Below are 24,726 nucleotides of genomic sequence, written 5' to 3'. Positions count from 1 at the left end.
TACACAGGCCATGTAAGTACCAGAACAAAGCTCCACATTTTTCAGACCTCTCCCCATAGGTTGCCATTCTGATATCAGCTGAGCAGCTCTACGTTGATTGCGGAGATCTGAAGCTTCTCTGTAGGGAAGAATTAGACCATCTAGAAATTCACTGGACAGCTTCTAGGTCTGTTGGGAACCGAATGGATATTTTTCTTTCATTTAATGTTTTAATTTCATCCATATCAATTTTGAAAAATCAGCCTTTGGGGGAAATCCCATCATGAAAGAATGATTTCATTTGTTAAGGGAAGGCACTTAATTTGTGTCCTGGCTTCAATACATGCATGGCCATGTATTGAAGTTGGTCAGTCACAAAATTAGATTCCTCACACTGAATAACCCAAACTGCAAGAACTAAACCTGTAGTAAATCTAAACTGCAAAGCATTTGTTTTCTCCAGAAAGAAATCAAAACGTAAGGGTTTATTACTTGGTTGATTTGATAAACACAGTGGCATGAATTTTTAGGATAATGAGCGCATCCAGAGTTACTCCAACTGGCTCGCCTCCATTTTGCTCTCAAGTGAGTGTTGCTGAGCAGCAGGCTGGAGTCCTGTCCTCACTTGGACCAAAGTCCCACCTTGGAGTGCCAACAGCTCTCCAGCACAATCAGGCACAGCGCTGCATTGGCTGGAAGAGGTACTGCATCATCATGCCTGAGACTATGTCCCAGATACCGCAAGCACCAGGGGTCCCAGGGAGGGGAGGATAGGGGATGTCTTGCGGTGGGGTTTGGTGGGGGGGGGGTTGCAATCTCATTTCCAGAGGTAAACTGGTGAGGGGAGAGAGGACTGGAGGACTTTGGGCTTTAATTGAGGCATGTGTGGGCTTCTCATCTGAGGTCCTGTTTGCCCGTTGTAAAATCCTGGAGGGAATTCCGTCCATGCTATTATACATTCCCCCTCCCATCTTGCCTTAGAACCCGCTGGGAGGGGAGCATAAAATTCGAGCCAGTGTTTTGTTTAGATTTTAAAATATTAATAGGTTTTTTAAAATCTTATGATTTTCTTTATTTGTTTGCCTCCTCTTTATCTCCACATCGATCCAGACTCGTGTTCTTTTCCGGCAGGGTAACACCTCCACAGATGCTCTCATTGACAGTGCCCTGCGATATGACCGCCCCATTAGATTTCCCTTCTGCCCAAACATTGCCATGAATATGTCAGTGCAACTAACTGTCCACTTCAAATTTTTGTGACTGTTACTAGGTAAATTATTTATATATGAGAACAGCATGTGTACCATATATTTGGTCTCAGGACACGTTCCCAAAGGCTTATCTCAGAGAGTAGGCTCCAAGTTACTTGTGCATGTGAGCGTACACCCAGCAGATAAGTAAAATATACAGCAATAAATAAAGATACAGTGCTCCATTAAAAGAGATTAAAGTAATCCACCTATGTTCCTCAGTATCCAACATGATAAATAAAGCTGGAATCTCTGATGGTATTGATTTGCGATAGTTTGTCTTTACTCAGAGTAAATTAATTTTAAATCTATAATACTGCAATAAAGGGTGTGGAATAAAATTGTTCTATTTTGGCATAATTAGTTTGGATTGGTTAAATTTATGATTTATGGAGTAACCTGCTAACTGTGGCTTTGTCATAAGGCACACTTTAAAATGCACAATAAACCAACCATGCGGTGTTAAACGGATCAAAAAGCATTGTTGGAACTGCCAACATTTATAGTGTGACTATTTTAAAGTGTATACTGTAATCCATTGTGAAACCACTCTTTCAGAGGAGCTTTCAAATTAAAGGAGAAGAAATGTGCATTTGGGAGCATTTTCAGGATAAAGTATTCCTCCATATCTTGGGATTGCAAAAAAAAAAATTTGGTCGAGAACTCCCACATTCCGAGAGATTCCGAGCAGTTGCATTGAAATTTGTTTCCCTGTAGAAATGTTTCAAAATCTCCACAGCCAACCATTCTTAACTTGATAATTGGTCTTGAGGTAGATTCAGTACAAGATAATTTTGTGATCAAAAGCTTTTGTTTTCCAACAGTTGTACTAATCAGACAAAGGCCTCATTCTTACTTAAATATTTCCCACATTGAATTGCAAGATGTTTCTGGCCTCTCCATTCCTATACACTAGCTCGTGCACATAAAATGGATACCTCAGTCCGCAGGTCTTAAGGATTTGGATCGTTTGAAAAGTCCTCAGCAAGTTTGATTTCTTTTGTTTATGTTTTCTTATACTGCAGTTTCTGCATTATTCTAGCTTGCACCTTTCTGCTGTCTCCTTTTGGCAATACAAGACTTATCCTGCAGATTGTTTTTCCCAAAATATTGTTGGTGTCAACAGCTGTTTTCTCAGCAGTGACCACAATGCTTAGGAGGAGCTTTCCGTAGTCTTCCAATGGCTTTTAGTCTGAAGGCAGAAGTTCAGGTAGAGGGAGGAAGGGCAGGTGCACTTGGCCTTGGATTCAACCTGGCATAAAACAGAAATTGCTGGAGAAACACAGCAGGTCTAGCAGCATCTGTGGAGAGAGAAAAACATAGAGTTAATGTTTGGAATCAAATGACTCTTCTTCAGAAACAAGTAGAAACCTTATGCCCCTTTCCAACACCCTCCTCACCCTCGAACACCCTGAGCTGTGGCATAAGTGGAACATAACATGACCGTGGAATCCTTGCCTTCTCATAGTCTTATCCCCTTCATACATGATACATGAGAACTGCCGCCTGGATAGTCTCAACTGAAGCTAGAAGAAAATCTACCCAGGAGAGTGATGAGGGAGAGGGTACCGTCACTTAGTCTTATACTCACAGCCAGCAGCTCAGATACACGTGCTGTGAGGCCCTTAAAAGGTAGCATTAGAGTCGTGGTCAGCAGATGGCAACTGACCAGGCATGAATTGTTCATAGCCATGTCAGGAGGAATGGGTAGCACATGTGCCAACTCCTGGAGGGCGAGGTCACAGACAAGTCCTGCTGCAGGATACACAGATGAAGATTTTGATTGGTTGACACAGAGGAGAATGCTTATGATCATGCGCTGATTGAACCAATAATAGATCCAAAACACTCCGAGCTGGTGCCCTTTTTAAATGAATGCAAAATACTCTCCTTTACATTATATTTTATCAACAATAGCTAAAGAATCCCTCTGTAATATTAAATTGGTGAGCAATGTATTCAAATTGTATTAATGAATCAAGTAAGACTCGATGGGCCGAAAGGCCTCCTTCTGCACTAAATTCTATGGTTCTATGTAGGCAATTACTGTTTCCTTTGCTTTTTATGCTAGATCTCTATGTACGTTGGTTTGCAAGTGGACCTACTCTGCAGAATCAGGCTGGAGTGACTGCTTCTGGAAACGGATTGGACTTGGAGATTTAACAGACAACAACCACTCCAAAATAGGTATGCAATAATAGCTGTTACCATATATGTGTTTATTTGGATAGTTTGAAATGGGAAATTTTGTACTTGGGAGCTGTTTATCATATAATGTAGATTTGTGGCTTGGAGCTGCAGCTATATATAGTTCCAGTAATCAAACCAAATTCCTGGCGTCACGCCTCAAGTACAAGGGGTTCTCTGACACATTTGTGTGAGGTTGTTTCAGGCTCCCTCCAGCTGGCTGACCTAGAGAATATTTTGCGTTAGTTTGAGAAGACACTGGTCTGAAGTATTTTGGATCTATTAATGGTTCAATAATCTCAGGGTAACCTACCAACAAAATAAACAAAATGCACTCAGACAAATGAGTATTGGGATTCTGGTCGTTCCAACCCAGCACTCCCATTGGCTGAAATCTGTGATGAACCTATGAAAAGTACTGTAAATCTGCCCCAACCAATTAGAATGTAAATGAACAAATTAGAATCTAAATTGAAAATATACTGGTCTTCCAATCAGAATAATATGTTGCCAATGTGATCTTACAAAGTTTAACTCATCAAGTACTTTAATGTTTGATTTTACATCATGGCTAGGCTGACTAGGAAACTGCAGTTGTGTTTTTTTATCGTGGGTGGTGTACTTTGCTGTGAAAATTGTGTAGTCAACGCAAGAATAATTATACTTCACTTTCTGACTCGCAGCCATTTTCAGTTCCCAGCTAATGGTGTAGCCCTTGTGTGATGTGGATGGAATTTTTGATCTCACAATATTTTTCCTGCTCCTGGTATTTCTTGCATTCATATTGTATCTAGTGGAACCCTTCATCAGAAGAAATTTGAGTAATAGTTCTATCTTCTTCACTTATCACCTAATTGTTATGGGGCAGAAGGAGGTTGTTCAGCCCATCATGTCTGCACCAGCTCATCAAACGAGCATTATGACTTGGTACCATTCCCCTACCTTTTCCCTGTACCCCCACACATTGTTCCTATTCAAATGATCATCTAATGCCCTCTTTAATGCCTCGATTGACCCTGCCTCCACCACACTTCCAGGCAGTGCATTCCAAACCCGATTCATTTGCTGTGTGAAAAGCTTTTTCTCACATCTTATTTGCTTCTTTTGCAAATCACTTTAAGTCTTTGCCCTAATGTCCTAATGCTCTCTTAGTTTATGATGTCCTGCATTGCAGTAATGATTTGCATTATTCGAAGAAGCATCTGCCATTAAAACCTTCATATAGAGTAGTAAAAATGCTATCAAACACCTGTCAGAAAATTACAAGGAATTATTTGCAGTTTATTTGGTGAATGGAGCCACAAATTTAGCTTTCGCAGTTGTGATGAGAGGGGTATGTTTTTATATTTTTGTGATTATGTTTTCTGTGTAGTTAATGAAAACTCTATGTCTGTGTGCGTCTGTGAGTGGGACCAGGGTTAATTAAACCAGGGGACGATTACTTGAGACTGGTTGTGGGGTCTAAGAGATGAAAAGTTAAATTTGGTAGATTTGGGAATTTGTAATGAGAGGTTATAGTGTGTTTGAGTTGCCAAGTAAATAGGTTGGAACTGAAATTTGCATTGTGAGATAAGTGAGAAATAGATTTTTCAGCTATTACATTTCAAAAGGGAGTTCAGAGGTAATCAGGAATACTTGCATCTTACAGTGGTTCCGTGAGTAAACAGGAGAAGGTATAGTAAATTTTACTGACCTGAAAGTAGAGGCAAAATAGAAAACATGATTGAAATATTTTATGTTTGGAGAAGTTGAGTTCAAAGAGGTGTTTGAGGAAAATGGAACCTGAGAAGAAAGGAGAATATGGTATTTAAGGAAAGGGATGTTCAAATGAGTTGGTACAGCTGTAGGGGAAAGCCCTGAGGATCAGCTCCTTTCTGTGGGATTCTGAGAAGCTGTGGAAGTTTTGAATTGAAGGCAGCCATCCAGTGTTAAGCCAGCAGAGGCTTACCTCTGAACTCCCTTTTGAAATGTAATAGCTGAAAAATCTATTTCTCACTTATCTCACAATGCAAAATTAGTCAGTGGCGGGATTTTCTGGTCCTGCCATTGGGGTTTCCTGTTGAATGCACCCCTCACTGCAGGGAAACAAATGGCAGTGGTGCGCCATTGCCAGGTCTGGAGATCCCGCCAGTGTGAAAGGCCATAGAATGCCAACCATTGTTTTAGGAAACAGTTTGTTTCACAGAATCACAGAAAATACAGTGCAGAAGAGGCCTTTCAGCCTATCGAGACACAGAGTCATAGATGTTTACAGCATGGAAACAGGCCCTTCGGCCTAGTTTGCCCTAGCCGCCCAGTTCCTATCACTAAGCTAGTCCCACTTGCCTGCATTTGGCCCATATCCCTCTATACCCACCCTGCCCATGTAACTGTTTAACTGTTTTTTAAAGGACAAAATTGTACCCGCCTCTACCACTGCCTCTGGCAGCCTGTTCCAGATGCTCACCACCCTCTGTGTGAAGAAATTTCCCCTCTGGTCTTTTGTATCTCTTTCTTCTTACCTTAGACCTCTGGCCTCTAGTTCTAGACTCCTCACCTTTGGGAAAAGATGTCGACTAGCTACCTTATCTATGCTCTTCATTATTTTATAGACCTCTATAAGATCAGCCATAAGCCTCCTAAGCTCCAGGGAAAAGTGTCCCAGCCTTGCCACCTCCCTCTCCAGGGCCGTGATCCGGTCGCTCATGTCAGTCGCTGCTTTCTCCAGCTCTTTAATGGTCGCCTCTTGGGCTTCCAGCTTCTCCCCTTGTGTGGTGATCCACTGTAACAGGAGATGTAAGGTAGGACCTGCACTACAGGTTCGCCGGTAGCTCCTGCCAGCTGGCTCCGCCCAGGGAGAACTGTATACATATGCATGACCTCCAGTGCCCTGCCATTTCGCCAGCTGCAGCAGGAGGCCATGCATCTGACTGTAATAAAGCCACAGTTGTACCCAACTTCAGTCTTTGTGCAATTGATCGTGCATCACCTTGGGCCTCCAGTTTCTCCTCTGCTCTGCCCAGGGACTGCTGCACCTCCGTCAGGGCCTTGGCCATTGCTGCCTACACTGTGGCCTCTATGTCTGCCCTAGCCTCTGCCTTGTTTACCTGCTGATGGTCCCTCAGCGCCTCGGCAAAGGCTGCCTTCCAGTTCCAGTTCCCCCCTGGCCGCGGTGGAGACTGCACCTGTCTGCCCAGCACTTTTTGATGTGGCGATACTTCCGTTCCGCCGCTTCGTGCGCTGATTATCTCGTCTGAACTGACTCGTCCATTGCCCCGTCTGCCTTTGGATCCCCTTCTCCCTCTGCTTTTGCTCCCATCTGGCATTTTTTTTTTTTTTCCCCTTCCCTTTTTTTTTTCTTTTTTTCCTTTTCCCCCCTTTTTTTCTTTTTGTTTGTTTCTTCCCTTTTTCTTTTCCCCTGCCTTCTCTCCTTTACCACTTTATTTTTCCTCTTTTATAAAATTCTTTTCAAGAGAACTTGTTTTGGGTGAGAAAAAAAATGCAGAAATAATTTTTTTCTCCCCCGCCTCCCTTTAAAAGTTTTGTTTTTGCAAAAGTTATTTTTTTCCTTTCTTTTGCCTCACTCATCCAGGGTCAAGAGAGAGAGAGGCTTCTGGTCGGGCCTTCTCTTTGTTCCTGCCTCGTGGTGGTCGCCGCCAGGGGAGTGGGGGGTGGGGGGAGGGTTGGTTGGTCGGTCCCCGCTTCGGTCCCCGCTGCTTGGTCCGGGCCGTCGCTTTTCCTGCCCTGCGCTCTGCTGCTGTGGGGGTGGGGGGGGGGTTGCCGCCGGATCGCTCCGCTCCCGAGGGCCCAGTTCTCCTGCTCCTGATTTTGCGGGACTTGAATTTTTTTTTTACGGAGACCCTCTGAAAAAGCCCAGACTTCGTGGACCTGCGGGAGTCTTTTTGCTGCAACCGCTCCGCTCACGAACGCCACCGGACCTGAAGTAATTTTTTAAGGTGTGGATAGGATGGTCTCTCCATTTGTGTGGGCAGGGAAGGTGGCTAGGATAAGAAAAGTGGTGCTCGAATCTGCTCCAGTGGCGCAATCGGTTCACCCGTGGTACTTATACAGAAAAGTGGTACTCCAAACTGCAGTTGGGCGGGGGGGGGGGGGGGGGGTTGGTCCTTTTGAACTTATACTGGGTTGCGAATGCAGAGAAGGTGCAGGGCTGAAGTAAGGAGATGGAGGCCTTATGGGTGCGGATGGAGGCGGGTTCCCATAAGGGTTCGGGGTTGCAGGCGCTGGCAACGGCACCGCCATCATTTGCCCTAGGGAAGTATTTGGGACGACCTGTGGTGGTAGCCACACTGAAGATTTGGAGGCAATTCCGGCAGCACTTTAAGTTGAGGGCAGGCTCGAGGGTGATGCCGATAAGCTCATGGGTTTGAGCCAGGGAGGATGCATGTGAGGTTCCGCGGATGGGAGGAGAGAGGGTGAAGGAGATGAAGTATTTGTTTTTGGAGGGGTGATTCGCAAGCCTGGAGGAGTTGGAGGTGGGGTTTGGGCTGCAGCATGAGGAGGTCTTCAGATACATGCAGGTGTGGAACTTCGCAATAAAGGTCTTCCCGAACTTTCCAGTGGCACCATCCTCTTCGTTGCTGGAGGAAGCGCTGTACCGCGGTGATGGGGCTGCAGGGTGAGGTTATTTTGGCGATTTAAGGTAGTATGGAGGAGGATAAGGTCCCCATGGCAGGGATTAAGGCCAAGTGGGAGCAGGAGCTGGGGGTGGCGTTGGAGGAGAGATTATATAGTGCGAGGTGCTGCAGAGGGTTAATGCCTCAAACTCATGCGCGAGGCTGGGGTTGATTCAATTAAAAGTGTTGCACCTGAGCACTTAACGAAGGGGAGGATAAACCGGCTGTTTGAGGAGATGGAGGGTAGCTGCAGGAGCTGTGGGAGGGGCCCAGCTAATCATGTTCATGTGTTCTGGTCCTGTCCGAAGTTGGAGAAATTTTAGCACCATGTCAGAGGTCCTACTTGCAGATTTGGAGCATAGCCCCCTGGAGGCCATACTTGGGATGTCAGACCTGGAGTTGCATACGGATGCGGGGGTAGATGTTTTAGCCTTCGCCTCGTTGATTGCTCACAGGTGGGTCCTGTTAGTGTGGAGGTCAGCTTCTCCATCCTGTGCCATGGCATGTCTTTCGTATCTAATGGAGTTCTGATACTTGGAGAAGGTGAAATTTGCTCCGGGAGGGACAGATGAGGAGTTGCAGAAGAGATGGGGTTTGTTTATCTTACCTTTGGTGATCTGGTAAAGGGGTGGGGGTGAAGTTTGGGGAGTGGGGGACAGGAGTTTGTGTTGGGTTTGTATTTATTCTTTGTAAAAATATTGAAAAGTTGAATAAAAATATATTTTTAAAAGAGTAGCAGAAGCTTTATTCACTACATAGTTCATTTAATCATTGTCTTTGCAATTTGGTGTATTTGAGTTTAGTAACACTCCCTGGCGTCTTCTGTTTTTTATCAAGCAGATGGGTTGTTGGCTAGTTAATGTTCTCACCAATCAAAGTTGAGAGAATTGAGTATCAGATTTTCATACAACAAATCACAGTTGGCATTTCAGGAATTGGCTCTTGTCATTGTGCTCTGAAAACCAAACAAGAGGTAACATGCATCTGATTTTAGATTGGCTGAAAAGAATCCTACCAAATGTATATTTCTGCCTGGAAAATTGACTTCAGAACTTAATTGTGTCTGAGTAGCTTGAGACTGGAGATGTGGTTGCCTGGGAAACTATACTGACTATTCCAAATATTATTCTTCAATTGGGAATGTGTTACATTGAGAATACTTTGGCACTTGCGGCCTTTTGCAGTCAATGTGGCACATTCTGGAAGAATTGCCTACTGGGCAATTTTAGATTGTTATTCATTTGTTCACAATCTTTTTGCAGCTGTCCTGCGATAACAGACATGCTGCCCTAGTTATCATGTGGCAGAATTGTCCAAAATTAAAGTTTTCAGAACAATAAACTCCGCATTTAGTTATGTACTCCAGTTGAATTATCCTGATGCCCACTGAAATTAGTTTTTTGTTTCATATGTTTAAGGATACTGATGGGTTTCAAAATCCATAAAAACTTTCTTTCATGCAGTATTCTGAAGTTATAAATGATTGCTGGTAAATATTATCAGTGGTAAATCACTGTTACTGTATTATATATATTGTGGTAAACCACTTACTGTATTATATATATTGTGGTAAACCACTGTTACTGTATTGTATATATTGTTTGTTGTCTCTGCTGGCTCTGCCTGTGGCTCCTCCCCTCAGGCTCTGTATAAAGGTGGCCGACCTCTGGCGCTGCCCCAGTTCGGGATCAGTTGCCAGCAGGTTCTTGTTTAGCTCATTAAAGCCACAGTTTTGTTCCACAACTTGCCTTTGTGATAATTGATGGCACATCATTATCATATAAAATGAGAGAAGTCTATGCACTAACAGATTCAAAATCAGATTCTTCCCCGTTGTTACCAGACTCCTGAACGACCCTCTTATGGACTGAACTGATCACTCCATGCATCTTCTCTACTGAGTAGTACTACGCTCCATATGCTTCACCCGATGTCTATGTCTATGTATTTACATTGTGTATTTATCGTATGTCCTATGTTTTTCATGTGTGGAACGATCTGACTGGATTGCACGCAGAATACTTTTCACTGTACCTCGGTACATGTGACAATAAATCTAAATCTAATTCTAAATCTAGAGAAGTGATCATTAAATTATTTCTCAAATGAGATGGAAAGTTAAGAGGAGGGCCTTCTCAAATATATTCCCCCAAACAAAATTGTATATAAGAACCCAGATTTTTCCCATTTGGAATTACCCCATTTGTGAGTCATTCTGGTTATCCTAATTGAGTGGGGAATGCAGCTTAAAGGAGCGCTGATATAAAACGGGAGGAATTTATTTTAATTTGTTTTGCGGCAGCGCATAGCACACGGTACTGAATCATGTGCATGTGTGATGGACATTCAGAGTTGCTAGGTCCTAATAGTCGAACTAGATGCTGTTAAACAAACATCTAATATTGCAAAGCTTAGTGAATTCAGCCTCGTCATTTCTTGTTTGCGTTAATTTTGCTCTTCAGGTATTTAAGTTCTCATGACCTTTGTGCTCTTTGTTCTAAAGTATTTTTGGTTCCCAGCACCATTAAGATGGAAGGAGGTGAGACAAGTTAGGCTGTATTAGTTGCCTTCCAGAACGTAGTTATATGGAGCAGATTTACACTTTGTACTCTCAAAACATCTCAATTTGCAGTTGACTTTTCTGGATGGTTACTTGGAAAATCCGGACACAATGGGTGGGATTCTGCGGGAATCGGCGGGGTGGGCAACTCCGGTGCCAAGGAGTGGCATGAGCCAGTCCGGCGCGGAACGCTCCATAGGTGCTGAATCCTCCGCACCTTCAGGGGCTAGGCCGGCGCCGGGGTGGTTTGCGCCGCTCCGGCCATCGGGATAGGGCTTGGCGCCACGCCACCGGCGCCAAAGGTCCTCCGCTGGCCGGCGCAAGTTGGCACATGCGCGGGAGCACCAGCGTGTGCTGGCGTCATCCCAGCGCATGCGCAGGGGGGGTTCATCTCCGCGTTGGTCATGGCGGATGACTACAGCGGCCGATGCGGAGGAATAGAGTGCCCCCACGGCACAGGCCTGCCCGCGGATCGGTGGGCCCCGATCGCAGGCCAGGCCACCGTGAGGGCACCGTCCGGAGCCAGATCCCCTCGCGCCCCCCCCCCCCCCCCCGAGGACCCCGGAAGCAGCCCGCGCAGCCAGGTCCTGCCGTTAAGTACCTACTCTAATTTACGCCGGCGGGATGGCCGTAAACGGGTGGGACCGGCCGTAAACGGGCGGCCACTCGGCGGGGGGTCGGAGACCCGGGCGGGGATTCGCCGACCCGGCGGGGGGTCGGAGAATCTCGCCCAATATTTCTGAGAGGGACAGAGAGAGCAAACCGCTTCAGTATATAGAAAACAAAGAAGAACAAAGACCATTGTCTTGATCACTCTCCTGTTTCGGAAAACAGTCCCTTAAAGTGCTTTGCTTGCTGTATATTCCAGAGAAATTCTATTTCTAAAAATGGGCTGCAGTGACGCTAGCTGCTACTTAAGTTCCAAAACCCGGAGCTCGAATTGATGCAGCTGATGCCACTCTCTGCATTATTGGTTATCCAGGACATGGAATGTTCCCACAAACCACAGGATATGCACTGTAGAAGTTGGAGAAGCCCGACCATTCCTTTATCTGTGAGCTAATAACCTTGCTACTGCTAGTAAACTTTACTTAGAACAAAGAACAAAGAAGAGTACAGCACAGGGACAGGCCCTTCGGCCCTCCAAGCCTGCGCTGACCATGCTGCCCGTCTAAACTAAATTCTTCTACACTTCCGGGGTCCGTATCCCTTTATTCCCATCCTATTCATGTACTTGTCAAGGTGCCCCTTAAACGTCATTAACGTCCCTGCTTCCACCACCTCCTCCAGCAGCGAGTTCCAGGTACCCACTACTCTCTGTGTAAAAAACTTACCTCGTACATCTCCTCTAAATCTTGCCCCTCGCACCGTAAACCTATGCCCCCTAGTAATTGACCCCTCTACCCTGGGAAAAAGTCTCTGACTATCCACTCTGTCTATACCCCTCATAATTTTGTTGACCTCTATCAGGTCGCCCCTCAACCTCCTTCGTTCCAGTGAGAACAAACCAAGTTTATTCAACCGCTCCTCATAGCTAATGCCCTCCATACCAGGCAACATCCTGGTAAATCTCTTCTGCACCCTCTAAAGCCTCCACATCCTTCTGGTAGTGTGGCGACCAGAATTGAACACTATACTCCAAGTGTGGCCTAACTAAGGTTCTATGCAGCTGCAACATGACTTGCTAATTTTTATACTCAATGCCCCGGCCAATGAAGGCAAGCATGCCTTATGCCTTTTTGACTACCTTCCCCACCTGTGGACCTGGACACTAAGATCTCTCTGACTGTCAATATTCTTGAGGGTTCTACCATTCACTGTATATTTCCTACCAGTACTCGACCTTCCAAAATGCATTACCTCACATTTGATCGGATGAAACTCTATCTGCCATCTCACTGCTCAAGTCTCCAAATGATCTAAATCCTGCTGTATCCTCTGACAGTCCTCATTGCTATCCGCAATTCCACCAACCTTTGTGTCGTCCGCAAACTTACTAATCAGACCAGTTACATTTTCCCCCAAATCATTTATATATACTATGAACAGAAAAGGTCCCAGCACTGATCCCTGTGGAACACCACTAGTCAAAGACCTCCAATCAGAAAAGCACCCTTCCAGTGCTACTCTCTGCCTTCTATGACCTAGCCAGTTCTGTATCCATCTTGCCAGCTCACCTCTGATCCCGTGTGACTTCACCTTTTGTACCAATCTGCCATGAAGGACCTTGTCAAAGGCCTTACTGAAGTTCATATAGACAACATCCACTGCCCTACCTGCATCAATCATCTTTGTGACCTCCTCGAAAAACTCTATCAAGTTAGTGAGACACGACCTCCCCTTCACAAAACCATGCTGCCTCTCACTAATACGTCCATTTGCTTCCAAATGGGAGTAGATCCTGTCTCGAAGAATTCTCTCCAGTAATTTCCCGACCACTGAAGTAAGGCTCACCGGCCTGTAGTTCCCTGGATTATCCTTGCTACACTTCTTAAACAGAGGAACAACATTGGCTATTCTCCAGTCCTCCGGGACATCCCCTGAAGACAGTGAGGATCCAAAGATTTCTGTCAAGGCCTCAGCAATTTCCTCTCTTGCCTCCTTCAGTATTCTGGGGTAGATCCTATCAGGCCTTGGGGACTTATCCACCTTAATATTTTTCAAGACGCCTAACACCTCGTCTTTTTGGATCTCAATGTGACCCAGGCTATCTACACACCCTTCTCCAGACAAAACATCCACCAATTCCTTCTCTTTGGTGAATATTGATGCAAAGTATTCATTTAGTACCTCGCCCATTTCCTCTGGCTCCACACATAGATTCCCTTCCTTGTCCTTCAGTGGGCCAGCCCTGTCCCTGGCTACCCCTTGCTTTTTATGTACCTGTAAAAAGCCTTGGGATTTTCCTTAACCCTATTTGCTAAGGATGTTTCGTGACCCCTTTTAGCCCTCCTGACTCCTTGCTTAAGTTCCTTCCTACTTTCCTTATATTCCACACAGGCTTCATCTGTTCCCAGCCTTCCAACCCTGACAAATGCCTCCATTTTCTTTTTGACGAGGCCTACAATATCTCTCGTTATCCAAGGTTCCCGAAATTTGCCATATTTATCCTTCTTCCTCCCAGGAATATGCCGGTCCTGAATTCCTTTCAACTGACATTTGAAAGCCTCCCACATGTCAGATGTCGATTTACCCTCAAACATCCGCCCCCAATCAATGTTCTTCAGTTCCCGCCTAATATTGTTATAATTAGCCTTCCCCCAATTTAGCACATTCACCCTAGGACCACTCTTATCCTTGTCCAACAGCACCTTAAAACTTACTGAATTGTGGTCACTGTTCCCGAAATGCTGCCCAACTGAAACTTCTATCACCTGGCCAGGCTCATTCCCCAATACCAGGTCCAGTACAGCCCCTTCCCTAGTTGGACTATCTACATATTGTTTTCAGAAGCCATCCTGGATGCTCCTTACAAACTCTGCCCCGTCCAAGCCCCTAGTACTAAGTGAGTCCTAGTCAATATTGGGGAAGTTAAAGTCTCCCATCACAACAACCCTGTTGCTTTTACTCCTTTCCAAAATCTGTCTACCTATCTGCTCCTCTATCTCCCGCTGGCTGTTGGGAGGCCTGTAGTAAACCCCCAACATTGTGACTGCACCCTTCTTATTCCTGATCTCTACCCATATAGCCTCACTGCCCTCCAAGGTGTCCTCCCGCAGAACAGCTGTCATATTCTCCCTAACCAGTAGCGCAACTCCTCCACCCCTTTTACATCCCCCTCTATCCCGCCTGAAACATCTAAATCCTGGAATGTTTAGCTGCCAATCCTGTCCTTCCCTCAACCAGGTCTCTGTAATGGCAACAACATCATAGTTCCAAGTACTAATCCAAGCTCTAAGTTCATCTGCCTTATCAGTTACACTTCTTGCATTGAAACATATGCACTTCAGGCCACCAGTCCCACTGTTTTTAGCAACATCTTCCTGTCTGCTCTTCCTCAGAGCCATAGTGGCCCTATTTCCTAGTTCTCCCTCAATTCTTTCACCTTCTGACCTACTGCTCCGGTACCCACTGCCCTGCCATACTCGTTTAAACCCTCCCGTGTGACACTAGCAAACCTCGCGGCCAGGATATTTATGCCTCTCCAGTTTAGATGCAACCCATCCTTATACAGGACACACCTGCCCTGAAAGAACATAGAAAATACAGCACAGAACAGGCCCTTCGGCCCACGATGTTGTGCCGAACCTTTGTCCTAGATTAATCATAGATTATCATTGAATTTACAGTGCAGAAGGAGGCCATTCGGCCCTTTGAGTCTGCACCGGCTCTTGGAAAGAGCACCCTACCCAAACTCAACACCTCCACCCAACACCAAGGGCAATTTGGACATTAAGGGCAATTTATCATTGGCCAATTCACCTAACCCGCACATCTTTGGACTGTGGGAGGAAACCGGAGCACCCGGAGGAAACCCACGCAGACACTGGGAGGACGTGCAGACTCCGCACAGACAGTGACCCAAGCCGGAATCGAACCTGGGACCCTGGAGCTGTGAAGCAATTGTGCTATCCACAATGCTACCGTGCTGCCCTTAAGAACAAATAAATCTACACTATATCATTTTACCGTAATCCATGTACCCATCCAATAGCTGCTTGAAGGTCCCTAATGTTTCCGACTCAACTACTTCCACAGGCAGTGCATTCCATGCCCCCACTACTCTCTGGGTAAAGAACCTACCTCTGATATCCCTCCTATATCTTCCACCTTCCACCTGAAATTTATGTCCCCTTGTAATGGTTTGTTCCACCCGGGGAAAAAGTCTCTGACTGTCGACTCTATCTATTCCCCTGATCATCTTATAAACCTCTATCAAGTCGCCCCTCATCCTTCTCCGTTCTAATGAGAAAAGGCCTAGCACCCTCAACCTTTCCTCGTAAGACCTACTCTCCATTCCAGGCAACATCATGGTAAATCTTCTTTGCAACTTTTCCAAAGCTTCCACATCCTTCCTAAAATGAGGCGACCAGAACTGTACACAGTACTCCAAATGTGGCCTTACCAAAGTTTTGTACAGCTGCATCATCACCTCACGGCTCTTAAATTCAATCCCTCTGTTAATGAACGCGAGCACACCATAGGCCTTCTTCACAACTCTATCCACTTGAGTGGCAACTTTCAAAGATGTATGAACATAGACCCCAAGATCTCTCTGCTCCTCCACATTGCCAAGAACTCTACCGTTAACCCTGTATTCCGCATTCATATTTGTCCTTCCAAAATGGACAACCTCACACTTTTCAGGGTTAAACTCCATCTGCCACTTCTCAGCACAGCTCTGCATCCTATCTATGTCTCTTTGCAGCCGACAACAGCCCTCCTTACTATCCACAACTCCACCAATCTTCGTATCGTCTGCAAATTTATTGACCCACCCTTCAACTCCCTCATCCAAGTCATTAATGAAAATCACAAACAGCAGAGGACCCAGAACTGATCCCTGCGGTACGCCACTGGTAACTGGGATCCAGGCTGAATATTTGCCATCCACCACCACTCTCTGACTTCTATCGGTTAGCCAGTTCGTTATCCAACTGGCCAAATTTCCCACTATCCCATGCCTCCTTACTTTCTGCATAAGCCTACCAAGGGGAACTTTATCAAATGCCTTACTAAAATCCATGTACACTACATCCACTGCTTTACCTTCATCCACATGCTTGGTCACCTCCTCAAAGAATTCAATAAGACTTGTAAGGCAAGACCTACCCCTCACAAATCCGTGCTGATTATCCCTAATCAAGCAGTGTCTTTCCAGATGCTCAGAAATCCTATCCTTCAGTACCCTTTCCATTACTTTGCCTACCACCGAAGTAAGACTAACTGGCCTATAATTCCCAGGGTTATCCCTAGTTCCTTTTTTGAACAGGGGCACGACATTCGCCACTCTCCAATCCCCTGGTACCACCCCTGTTGACAGTGAGGACGAAAAGATCATTGCCAACGGCTCTGCAATTTCATCTCTTGCTTCCCATAGAATCCTTGGATATATCCCGTCAGGCCCGGGGGACTTGTCTATCCTCAAGTTTTTCAAAATGCCCAACACATCTTCCTTCCTAACAAGTATTTCCTCGAGCTTACCATTCTGTTTCACACTGTCCTCTCCAACAATATCGCCCCTCTCATTTGTAAATACAGAAGAAAAGTACTCGTTCAAGACCTCTCCTATCTCTTCAGACTCAATACACAATCTCCCGCTACTGTCCTTGATCGGACCTACCCTCGCTCTAGTCATTCTCATATTTCTCACATATGTGTAAAAGGCCTTGGGGTTTTCCTTGATCCTACCCGCCAAAGATTGTTCATGCCCTCTCTTAGCTCTCCTAATCCCTTTCTTCAGTTCCCTCCTGGCTATCTTGTATCCCTCCAATGCCCTGTCTGAACCTTGTTTCCTCAGCCTTACATAAGTCACCTTTTTCCTCTTAACAAGACATTCAACCTCTCTTGTCAACCATGGTTCCCTCACTCGACCATCTCTTCCCTGCCTGACAGGGACATACATATCAAGGACACGTAGCACCTGTTCCTTGAACAAGTTCCACATTTCACTTGTGTCCTTCCCTGCCAGCCTATGTTCCCAACTTATGCACTTCAATTCTTGTCTGACAACATCGTATTTACCCTTCCCCCAATTGTAAACCTTGCCCTGTTGCACGTACCTATCCCTCTCCATTACTAAAGTGAAAGTCACAGAATTGTGGTCACTATCTCCAAAATGCTCCCCCACTAACAAATCTATCACTTGCCCTGGTTCACTACCCAGTACTAAATCCAATATTGCCCCTCCTCTGGTCGGACAATCTACATACTGTGTTAGAAAAGCTTCCTGGACACACTGCACAAACACCACCCCATCCAAACTATTTGATCTAAAGAGTTTCCACTCAATGTTTTGGAAGTTAAAGTCGCCCATGACTCCTACCCTATGACTTCTGCACCTTTCCAAAATCTGTTTCCCAATCTGTTCCTCCACATCTCTGCTACTATTGGGGGGCCTATAGAAAACTCCTAACAAGGTGACTGCTCCTTTCCTATTTCTGACTTCAACCCATACTACCTCAATAGGGTGATACTCCTTGAACTGCCTTTCTGCAGCTGTTATACTATCTCTAATTAATAATGCCACCCCCCCCCACCTCTTTTACCACCCTCCCTAATCTTATTGAAACATCTATAACCAGGGACCTCCAACAACCATTTTTGCCCCTCTTATCATAGATTATCATAGAATTTACAGTGCAGAAGGAGGCCATTCAGCCCATCGAGTCTGCACCGGCTCTTGGAAAGAGCACCCTACCCAAGGTCAACACCTCCGCCCTATCCCCATAACCCAGTAACCCCACCCAACACTAAGGGCAATTTTGGACACTAAGGGCAAATTATCATGGCCAATCCACCTAACCCGCACATCTTTTGACTGTGGGAGGAAACCGGAGCACCCGGAGGAAACCCACGCACACACGGGGAGGATGTGCAGACTCCGCACAGACAGTGACCCAAGCCGGAATCGAACCTGGGACCGTGGAGCTGTGAAGCAATTGTGCTATCCACAAGGCTACCGTGCTGCCCTTCTATCCAAGTTTCCGTGATGGCCACCACATCGTAGTCCCAAGTACCGATCCATGCCTTAAGTTCACCCACCTTATTCCTGATGCTTCTTGCGTTGAAGTATACACAGTTCAACCCATCTCCGTGCCTGCAAGTACTCTCCTTTGTCAGTGTTCCCTTACCCACTGCCTCATTACACGCTTTGGCGCTCTGAATATTGGCTACCTTAGTTGCTGGACTACAAATCCGGTTCCCATTCCCCTGCCAAATTAGTTTAAACCCTCCCGAAGAGTACTAGAAAACCTCCCTCCCAGGATATTGGTGCCCCTCTGGTTCAGATGCAACCCGTCCTGCTTGTACAGGTCCCACCTTCCCCAGAATGCGCTCCAATTATCCAAATACCTGAAGCCCTCCCTCCTACACCATTCCTGCAGCCACGTGTTCAACTGCACTCACTCCCTATTCCTAGCCTCGCTATCACGTGGCACCGGCAACAAACCAGAGATGACAACTCTGTCTGTCCTGGCTTTTAACTTCCAGCCTAACTCCCTAAACTTGTTTATTACCTCCACACCCCTTTTCCTACCTATGTCGTTGGTACCAATGTGCACCACGACTTCTGGCTGCTCCCCCTCCCCCTTAAGGATCCTGAAGACACGATCCGAGACATCCCTGGCCCTGGCACCCGGGAGGCAACATACCTTCCCGGAGTCTCGCTCGCGACCACAGAATCTCCTATCTATTCCCCTAACCATTGAATCTCCTACAACTATTGCTTTTCTATTCTCCCCCCTTCCCTTCTGAGCCCCAGAGCCAGACTCAGTGCCAGAGACCTGGCCGCTAGGGCCTTCCCCCGGTAGGTCACCCCCCCCAACAGCATCCAACACGGTATACTTGTTTTGAAGGGGAACGGCCACGAGGGATCCCTGCACTGTCTTCCTGTTTGTTTTTTTCCCCCTGACTGTAACCCAGCTATTCTTGTCCTGTGCCTTGGGTGTGGTTACCTCCCTGTAACTCTTCTCAATCACCCCCTCTGCCTCCCGGATGATCCAAAGTTCATCCAGCTTCAGCTCCAGTTCCCTAACACGGTCTTTGAGGAGCTGAAGTTGGGTGCACTTCCCGCAGGTATAGTCAGCGGGGACACCGGTGGTATCCCTCACCACCCACATCCTACAGGAGGAGCATGTAACTGGCCTAGCCTCCATCCCCTCTTACCTTACAGAATATAGCTGCCGTGTGGACTAACTAGATCTCCGCCCTCCGACTCTGCTCCCAGTCAGCTACACTTTCTGTAAACTCCTGGCTCTCTTCTCACTCTTTGCGGAAATGTTGGAAACAAAATGAAAGGAGCACCTTACTCCCTCCTCACCTAACTCCCTCGGTCACCAAACTCTCACTATCGCACTCAAATGCACCAAATTCAGCACTCCCTCGGTCACCAAACTCTCACTATAGCACTCAAATGCACCAAATTCAGCACTCCCTCGGTCACCAAACTCTCACTATCGCACTCAAATGCACCAAATTCAGCACTCCCTCAGTCACCAAACTCTCACTATCGCACTCAAATGCACCAAATTCAGCACTCAGTGCAAACAAAGTCTGCACTGTAGGGGATCACTTTTATACTGTGAATCTAGCCTCTGAAAAACTGGCCTAATCCAATTAACTAATTAACAAGCTCCAGCTGCAAGTGCCTACAAGTAGAAGCCTGTTTAAAGCTGATTGAAAATTCACCTTCTTCTAAACCAAACAGCAACTTTTAAGTTAATTAACTAAATAAAAGAAAGACTAAACTTTAGATAAAAATGAAGCCTTGTACTCCCTCGGTCACCAAACTCTCACTATCGCACTCAAATGCACCAAATTCAGCACTCAGTGCAAACCTAGAGCTCCCAGTGGTCCAGATAAATGAAACCAAAAAAACTTCTGCTCATAAAATAGCAATAGAGAAAATAATAATCGTATAAATATCATCATACAGGTCAAAGTCACACTCCACTGTTAAGAAATCTTTACCAATACTAATAAACGGTACCACTATTATTAAACCTTAACAATACAAATAAACATTACTAATACTGATAAACCCGACTAATACCACATGATAGTACAGTGGTTAGCACTGTTGCTTCACAGCGCCAGAGTGCCAGGTTCGATTCCTGGATTGGGTCACTGTCTGTGTGGCGTCTGTACATTCTCCCTGTGTCTGCATAGGTTTCCTCCGGGGGCTCCGGTTTCCTCCCACAGGTCCCAAAAGACGTGCTGTGAGGTAATTTGGACATTCTGAATTCTCCCTCTGTGTACCTGAACGGGTGTCAGAATATGGCGACTAGGGGCTTTTCACAATAACTTCATTGCAGTGTTGATGTAAGCCCACTTGTGACAATAAAGATTATTATTATTAATATGTAACCCACAAGTAATAATAGGTGGGATTCTCCAGCCCGCCGGCCACATGTTTCTTGGCAGCGGGAGCAGGCACGCTGTTCGCTAGAGGAGGGATTCTCTATTCCCGCTACTGTCAATGGGATTTCACATTGAAACCACCCCATGCCACTGGGAAACCTGCGGGGGGGGGGGGGGGGGCGGTGTGCACTGTCGGTAGGACCAGGGAACTCCGCCGCCAGTGAACGGCTGGGGAATTCCATTTACTTTCACATTTACTTTTCAAAAATGAAAAATAAGATTCACCAATTTATTCCATAGTTAAGATAAGATAAATAGGAAATACTCACTAGCCAATCACCTATATGCTTCCCTGTTATGTCACCTTGATTTTTCTTTCTGAATGCGGGGTCTGAGCATACAGTCTGGTTCCTATGTCGTGGCTCAGCTGCACTCTCGCTCCTGCCCACCATTCTCAGAATCAACTTTTGCTCTCTCGCAGTTTTACCAGTTATAAAAATTTGCTGATTTTCCAGGCGAATGAAAAGGCTCCATTTTAAATCTTCTTTTCACCTTAGCAGTTGTTAATGTCACTGTTGCAAAGGAGCCTCCTGAATTGCGGTCAAAGGCACTTGCTGCAAACAAAATGCTGCATTGTCTGTTGGTTAAGTGCTTCTCTGCACCAGATGGCCAGCATGACCTAGGTTATACCACACCTCCCCTAAGCACCCACCATTAACTTGAATGGAACTGTTCTGACATGCAAGTGACTCTTTACTGTCACTGATTCTCCATTTAAATATTGACTGCTAATATTAATTTTCGAGATGAAGGAGTACATAGAGCAGACAGTACTCTTCTTTGACCTTTGGAAAAATGGAAGATATTGAGATTACTTATGAATATTCAGAGAATCCCTACAGTGCAGAAGGAGGCCATTTGGCCCATCAAGTCTGCACTGACCCTCTGAAAGTGAATCCTATCAAGGCCATGCCCCCACCCTATTCCCGTAGCTCAGTAACCCCACCTAACTTTTTGGACAGTAAGGGGCAATTTAGCATGGCCAATCCACCTAACCTGCACATGGTTAGAAGTGGGAGCAAACCGGAGCACCCGGAGGGAACCACACAGACACGGGGAGAACATACAAACTCCGCACAGTCACCCAAGGCTGGAATTGAACCTGGGTCCCTGGCGTCTGAGGCAGCAGTGCTACCCACTGTGCCGCCCTATTAAATCCTTTTAAGACCTTCAGGCCATTTAGTTCAAAAATGATCATGTAGATGACCATACATTTGCAGGCAATGTATAAAACGGAGGCTGTAACAAAGGCAAATATGGAGTGACTTAGACATATATGATAATATTTATATAGTTTTTAAAAAAAATATACGTTTATTCAAATTTTTCCAACAAAATGTTTTAACAAACAAGCCCCCCCCCATAACAAAAAGAAGAAAAAACACAAACACCACAATCAAAAATAATAAACTACTTATACATTGGGTTTCTCCCGCATATATTAACCCCCCCCATATGACATTCAAGAGTACCCTTGGGGAACCCCCCCCCACCCGCCCAAATACCCCCCCGAAAGAGACACCCCCCCACTCCCCCCTGGGTCGCTGCTGCTGCTGACCTCCTCCTATCGCTCCGCGAGATAGTCTAGGAACGGTTGCCACCGCCTGAAGAACCCCTGCACAGACCCTCGTAAGGCAAACGTTATCCTCTCCAGCTTAATGAACTCTGCCATGTCATTTATCCAGGCTTCCACACTTGGGGGCTTCGCGTCCTTCCATAATAACAAGATCCTCCGCCGGGCTACCAGGGACGCAAAGGCCAGGATACCGGCCTCTTTCACCTCCTGCACTCCCGGCTCGTCTGTTACCCCAAATAATGCCAACCCCCAACTCGGCTTGACCTGGACTTTCACCACCTTGGACATAGTCCTCGCAAGACCCCTCCAAAACCCCTCCAGTGCCGGGCACGACCAGAACATGTGGACGTGATTTGCCGGACTCCCCGAGCACCTCCCACACCTGTCCTCCACCCCAAAGAGCCTACTCATCCTCGCCCCTGTCATATGCGCTCTGTGAACAACCTTGAATTGTATTAGGCTGAGCCTGGCGCAAGAGGAGATAGAATTAACCCTACTCAGGGCATCAGCCCACAGACCCTCAACAATCTCCTTTCCAAGCTCCTTCTCCCACTTGCCCTTTAGCTCCTCTACCGAAACCTCCTCCTCTTCTTTCATCTCTTGATCGACCGCCGAAACCTTGCCTTCTCCGACCCATACACCCAAAATCACCCTGTTCTGAATCCGCTGTGCCGGGAGCAACGGGAATTCCCTCACCTGCCGCCTCACAAACGCCCTCACTTGCATATACCTGAACGCATTTCCCGGGGGTAACCCAAACTTCTCCTCCAGCGCCCCTAGGCTCGCAAACGTCCCGTCTATAAACAGATCCCCCATTCTTCTGATCCCTGCCCGATGCCAGCTCAGAAACCCCCCATCCATCCTTCCCGGGACGAACCGATGGTTCTCCCGAATCGGGGACCAAACCGAGGCTCCCATCTTGCCCCTATGCCGTCTCCACTGCCCCCAGATCTTCAACGTTGCCGCCACCACCGGACTCGTGGTGTACCTTGTCGGCGAGAGCAGCAGCGGTGCCGTCACCAGCGCCCTCAGGCTCCTGCCCCTGCAGGACGCCATCTCCAACCTCTTCCACGCCGCCCCCTCCCCCTCTATTACCCTCTTACGGATCATCGCCACGTTGGCTGCCCAATAGTAGCCGCACAGATTTGGCAACGCCAGCCCTCCCTGTCCCTGCTACGCTCCAGAAACACCCTCTTTACCCTCGGGGTCTTATTTGCCCACACGAAACCCATGATGCGCCTACCTACCAGTTTAAAAAAGGCCTTGGTAATCACAATGGGAAGGCACTGGAACACAAAGAGAAACCAAGGGAGGACCATCATTTTAATCGACTGTACCCTGCCCGCTAGCGAGAGTGGCAGCACATCCCATCTTTTGAAATCCTCCTCTATCTGCCCCACCAACCGCGTCAAATTGAGCTTGCGCAGGGCCCCCCAGCTCCCAACCACCTGGATCCCCAGGTACCGAAAGTTCCTGTCCGCCCTCTTCAATGGTAGGTCGTCTTGAAGGTCAAGAGGTTGAGGGGCGACCTGATAGAGGTATACAAAATTATGAGGGGCATAGACAGAGTGGATAGTCAGAGGCTTTTCCCCAGGGTAGAGGGGTCAATTACTAGGGGGCATAGGTTTAAGGTGAGAGGGGCAAGGTTTAGAGTAGATGTACGAGGCAAGTTTTTTACGCAGAGGGTAGTGGGTGCCTGGAACTCACTCCCGGAGGAGGTAGTGGAAGCAGGGACGATAGGGACATTTAAGGGGCATCTTGACAAATATATGAATAGGATGGGAATAGAAGGATACGGACCCAGGAAGTGTAGAAGATTGTAGTTTAGTCGGGCAGTATGGTCGGCACGGGCTTGGAGGGCCGAAGGGCCTGTTCCTGTGCTGTACATTTCTTTGTTCTTTGTTTGTTTGTCTATCCCCCTTCCCTGGTCCCCTGGATGCACCACAAAGAGCTCACTTTTCCCTACGTTGAGCTTATAGCCCGAGAAGTCCCCAAACTCCCTTAGGATCCGCATGACCTCCACCATCCCCTCCATTGGATCTGCCACATACAGCAACAGGTCGTCCGCATGCAGCGACACCCGATGTTCCTCTCCCCCTCGGACCAACCCCCTCCATTTCCTGGATTCCCTTAGTGCCATGGCCAAAGGCTCAATTGCTAATGCAAACAACAAGGGGGACAGGGGGCACCCCTGCCTCGTCCCTCGGTACAGCCGAAAGTGCTCCGACCTCCGCCGATTCGTAGCCACACTCGCCACCGGGGCTCTATATAGGAGCCTGACCCAACTGATAAACCCCTCCCCGAACCCAAACCTCTGCAGCACTTCCCAAAGATACTCCCACTCCACCCGGTCGAAGGCCTTCTCCGCGTCCATAGCTGCCACTACCTCCGCCTCTCCCTCCACCGATGGCATCATAATCATGTTGAGGAGCCTCCGCACATTAGTGTTTCGCTGCCTGTCCTTTACAAATCCCGTCTGGT

General features: G+C 46.8%; 1 protein-coding gene across 6 annotated transcripts in view; it reads left to right on the top strand.

Annotated features, from left to right (window-relative positions):
• Positions 1-24,726, top strand: part of fggy (FGGY carbohydrate kinase domain containing) — a 554,287-nt gene that overhangs the window by 198,035 nt on the left and 331,526 nt on the right. For all 6 annotated transcript variants that reach the window (XM_072510992.1, XM_072510995.1, XM_072510990.1 and 3 more), the window contains one exon: positions 3,301-3,416. In XM_072510992.1, the coding sequence (XP_072367093.1) occupies positions 3,301-3,416 (116 nt within the window). The remainder of the gene's footprint in view (positions 1-3,300; positions 3,417-24,726) is intronic.

The sequence above is a fragment of the Scyliorhinus torazame genome, chromosome 7, assembly GCF_047496885.1.
Source record: "Scyliorhinus torazame isolate Kashiwa2021f chromosome 7, sScyTor2.1, whole genome shotgun sequence".
Classification (NCBI taxonomy): Eukaryota; Metazoa; Chordata; class Chondrichthyes; order Carcharhiniformes; family Scyliorhinidae; genus Scyliorhinus; species Scyliorhinus torazame.
Note: the sequence above shows the minus strand (reverse complement) of the source record. Positions and strands in the feature narration are given on the sequence as shown.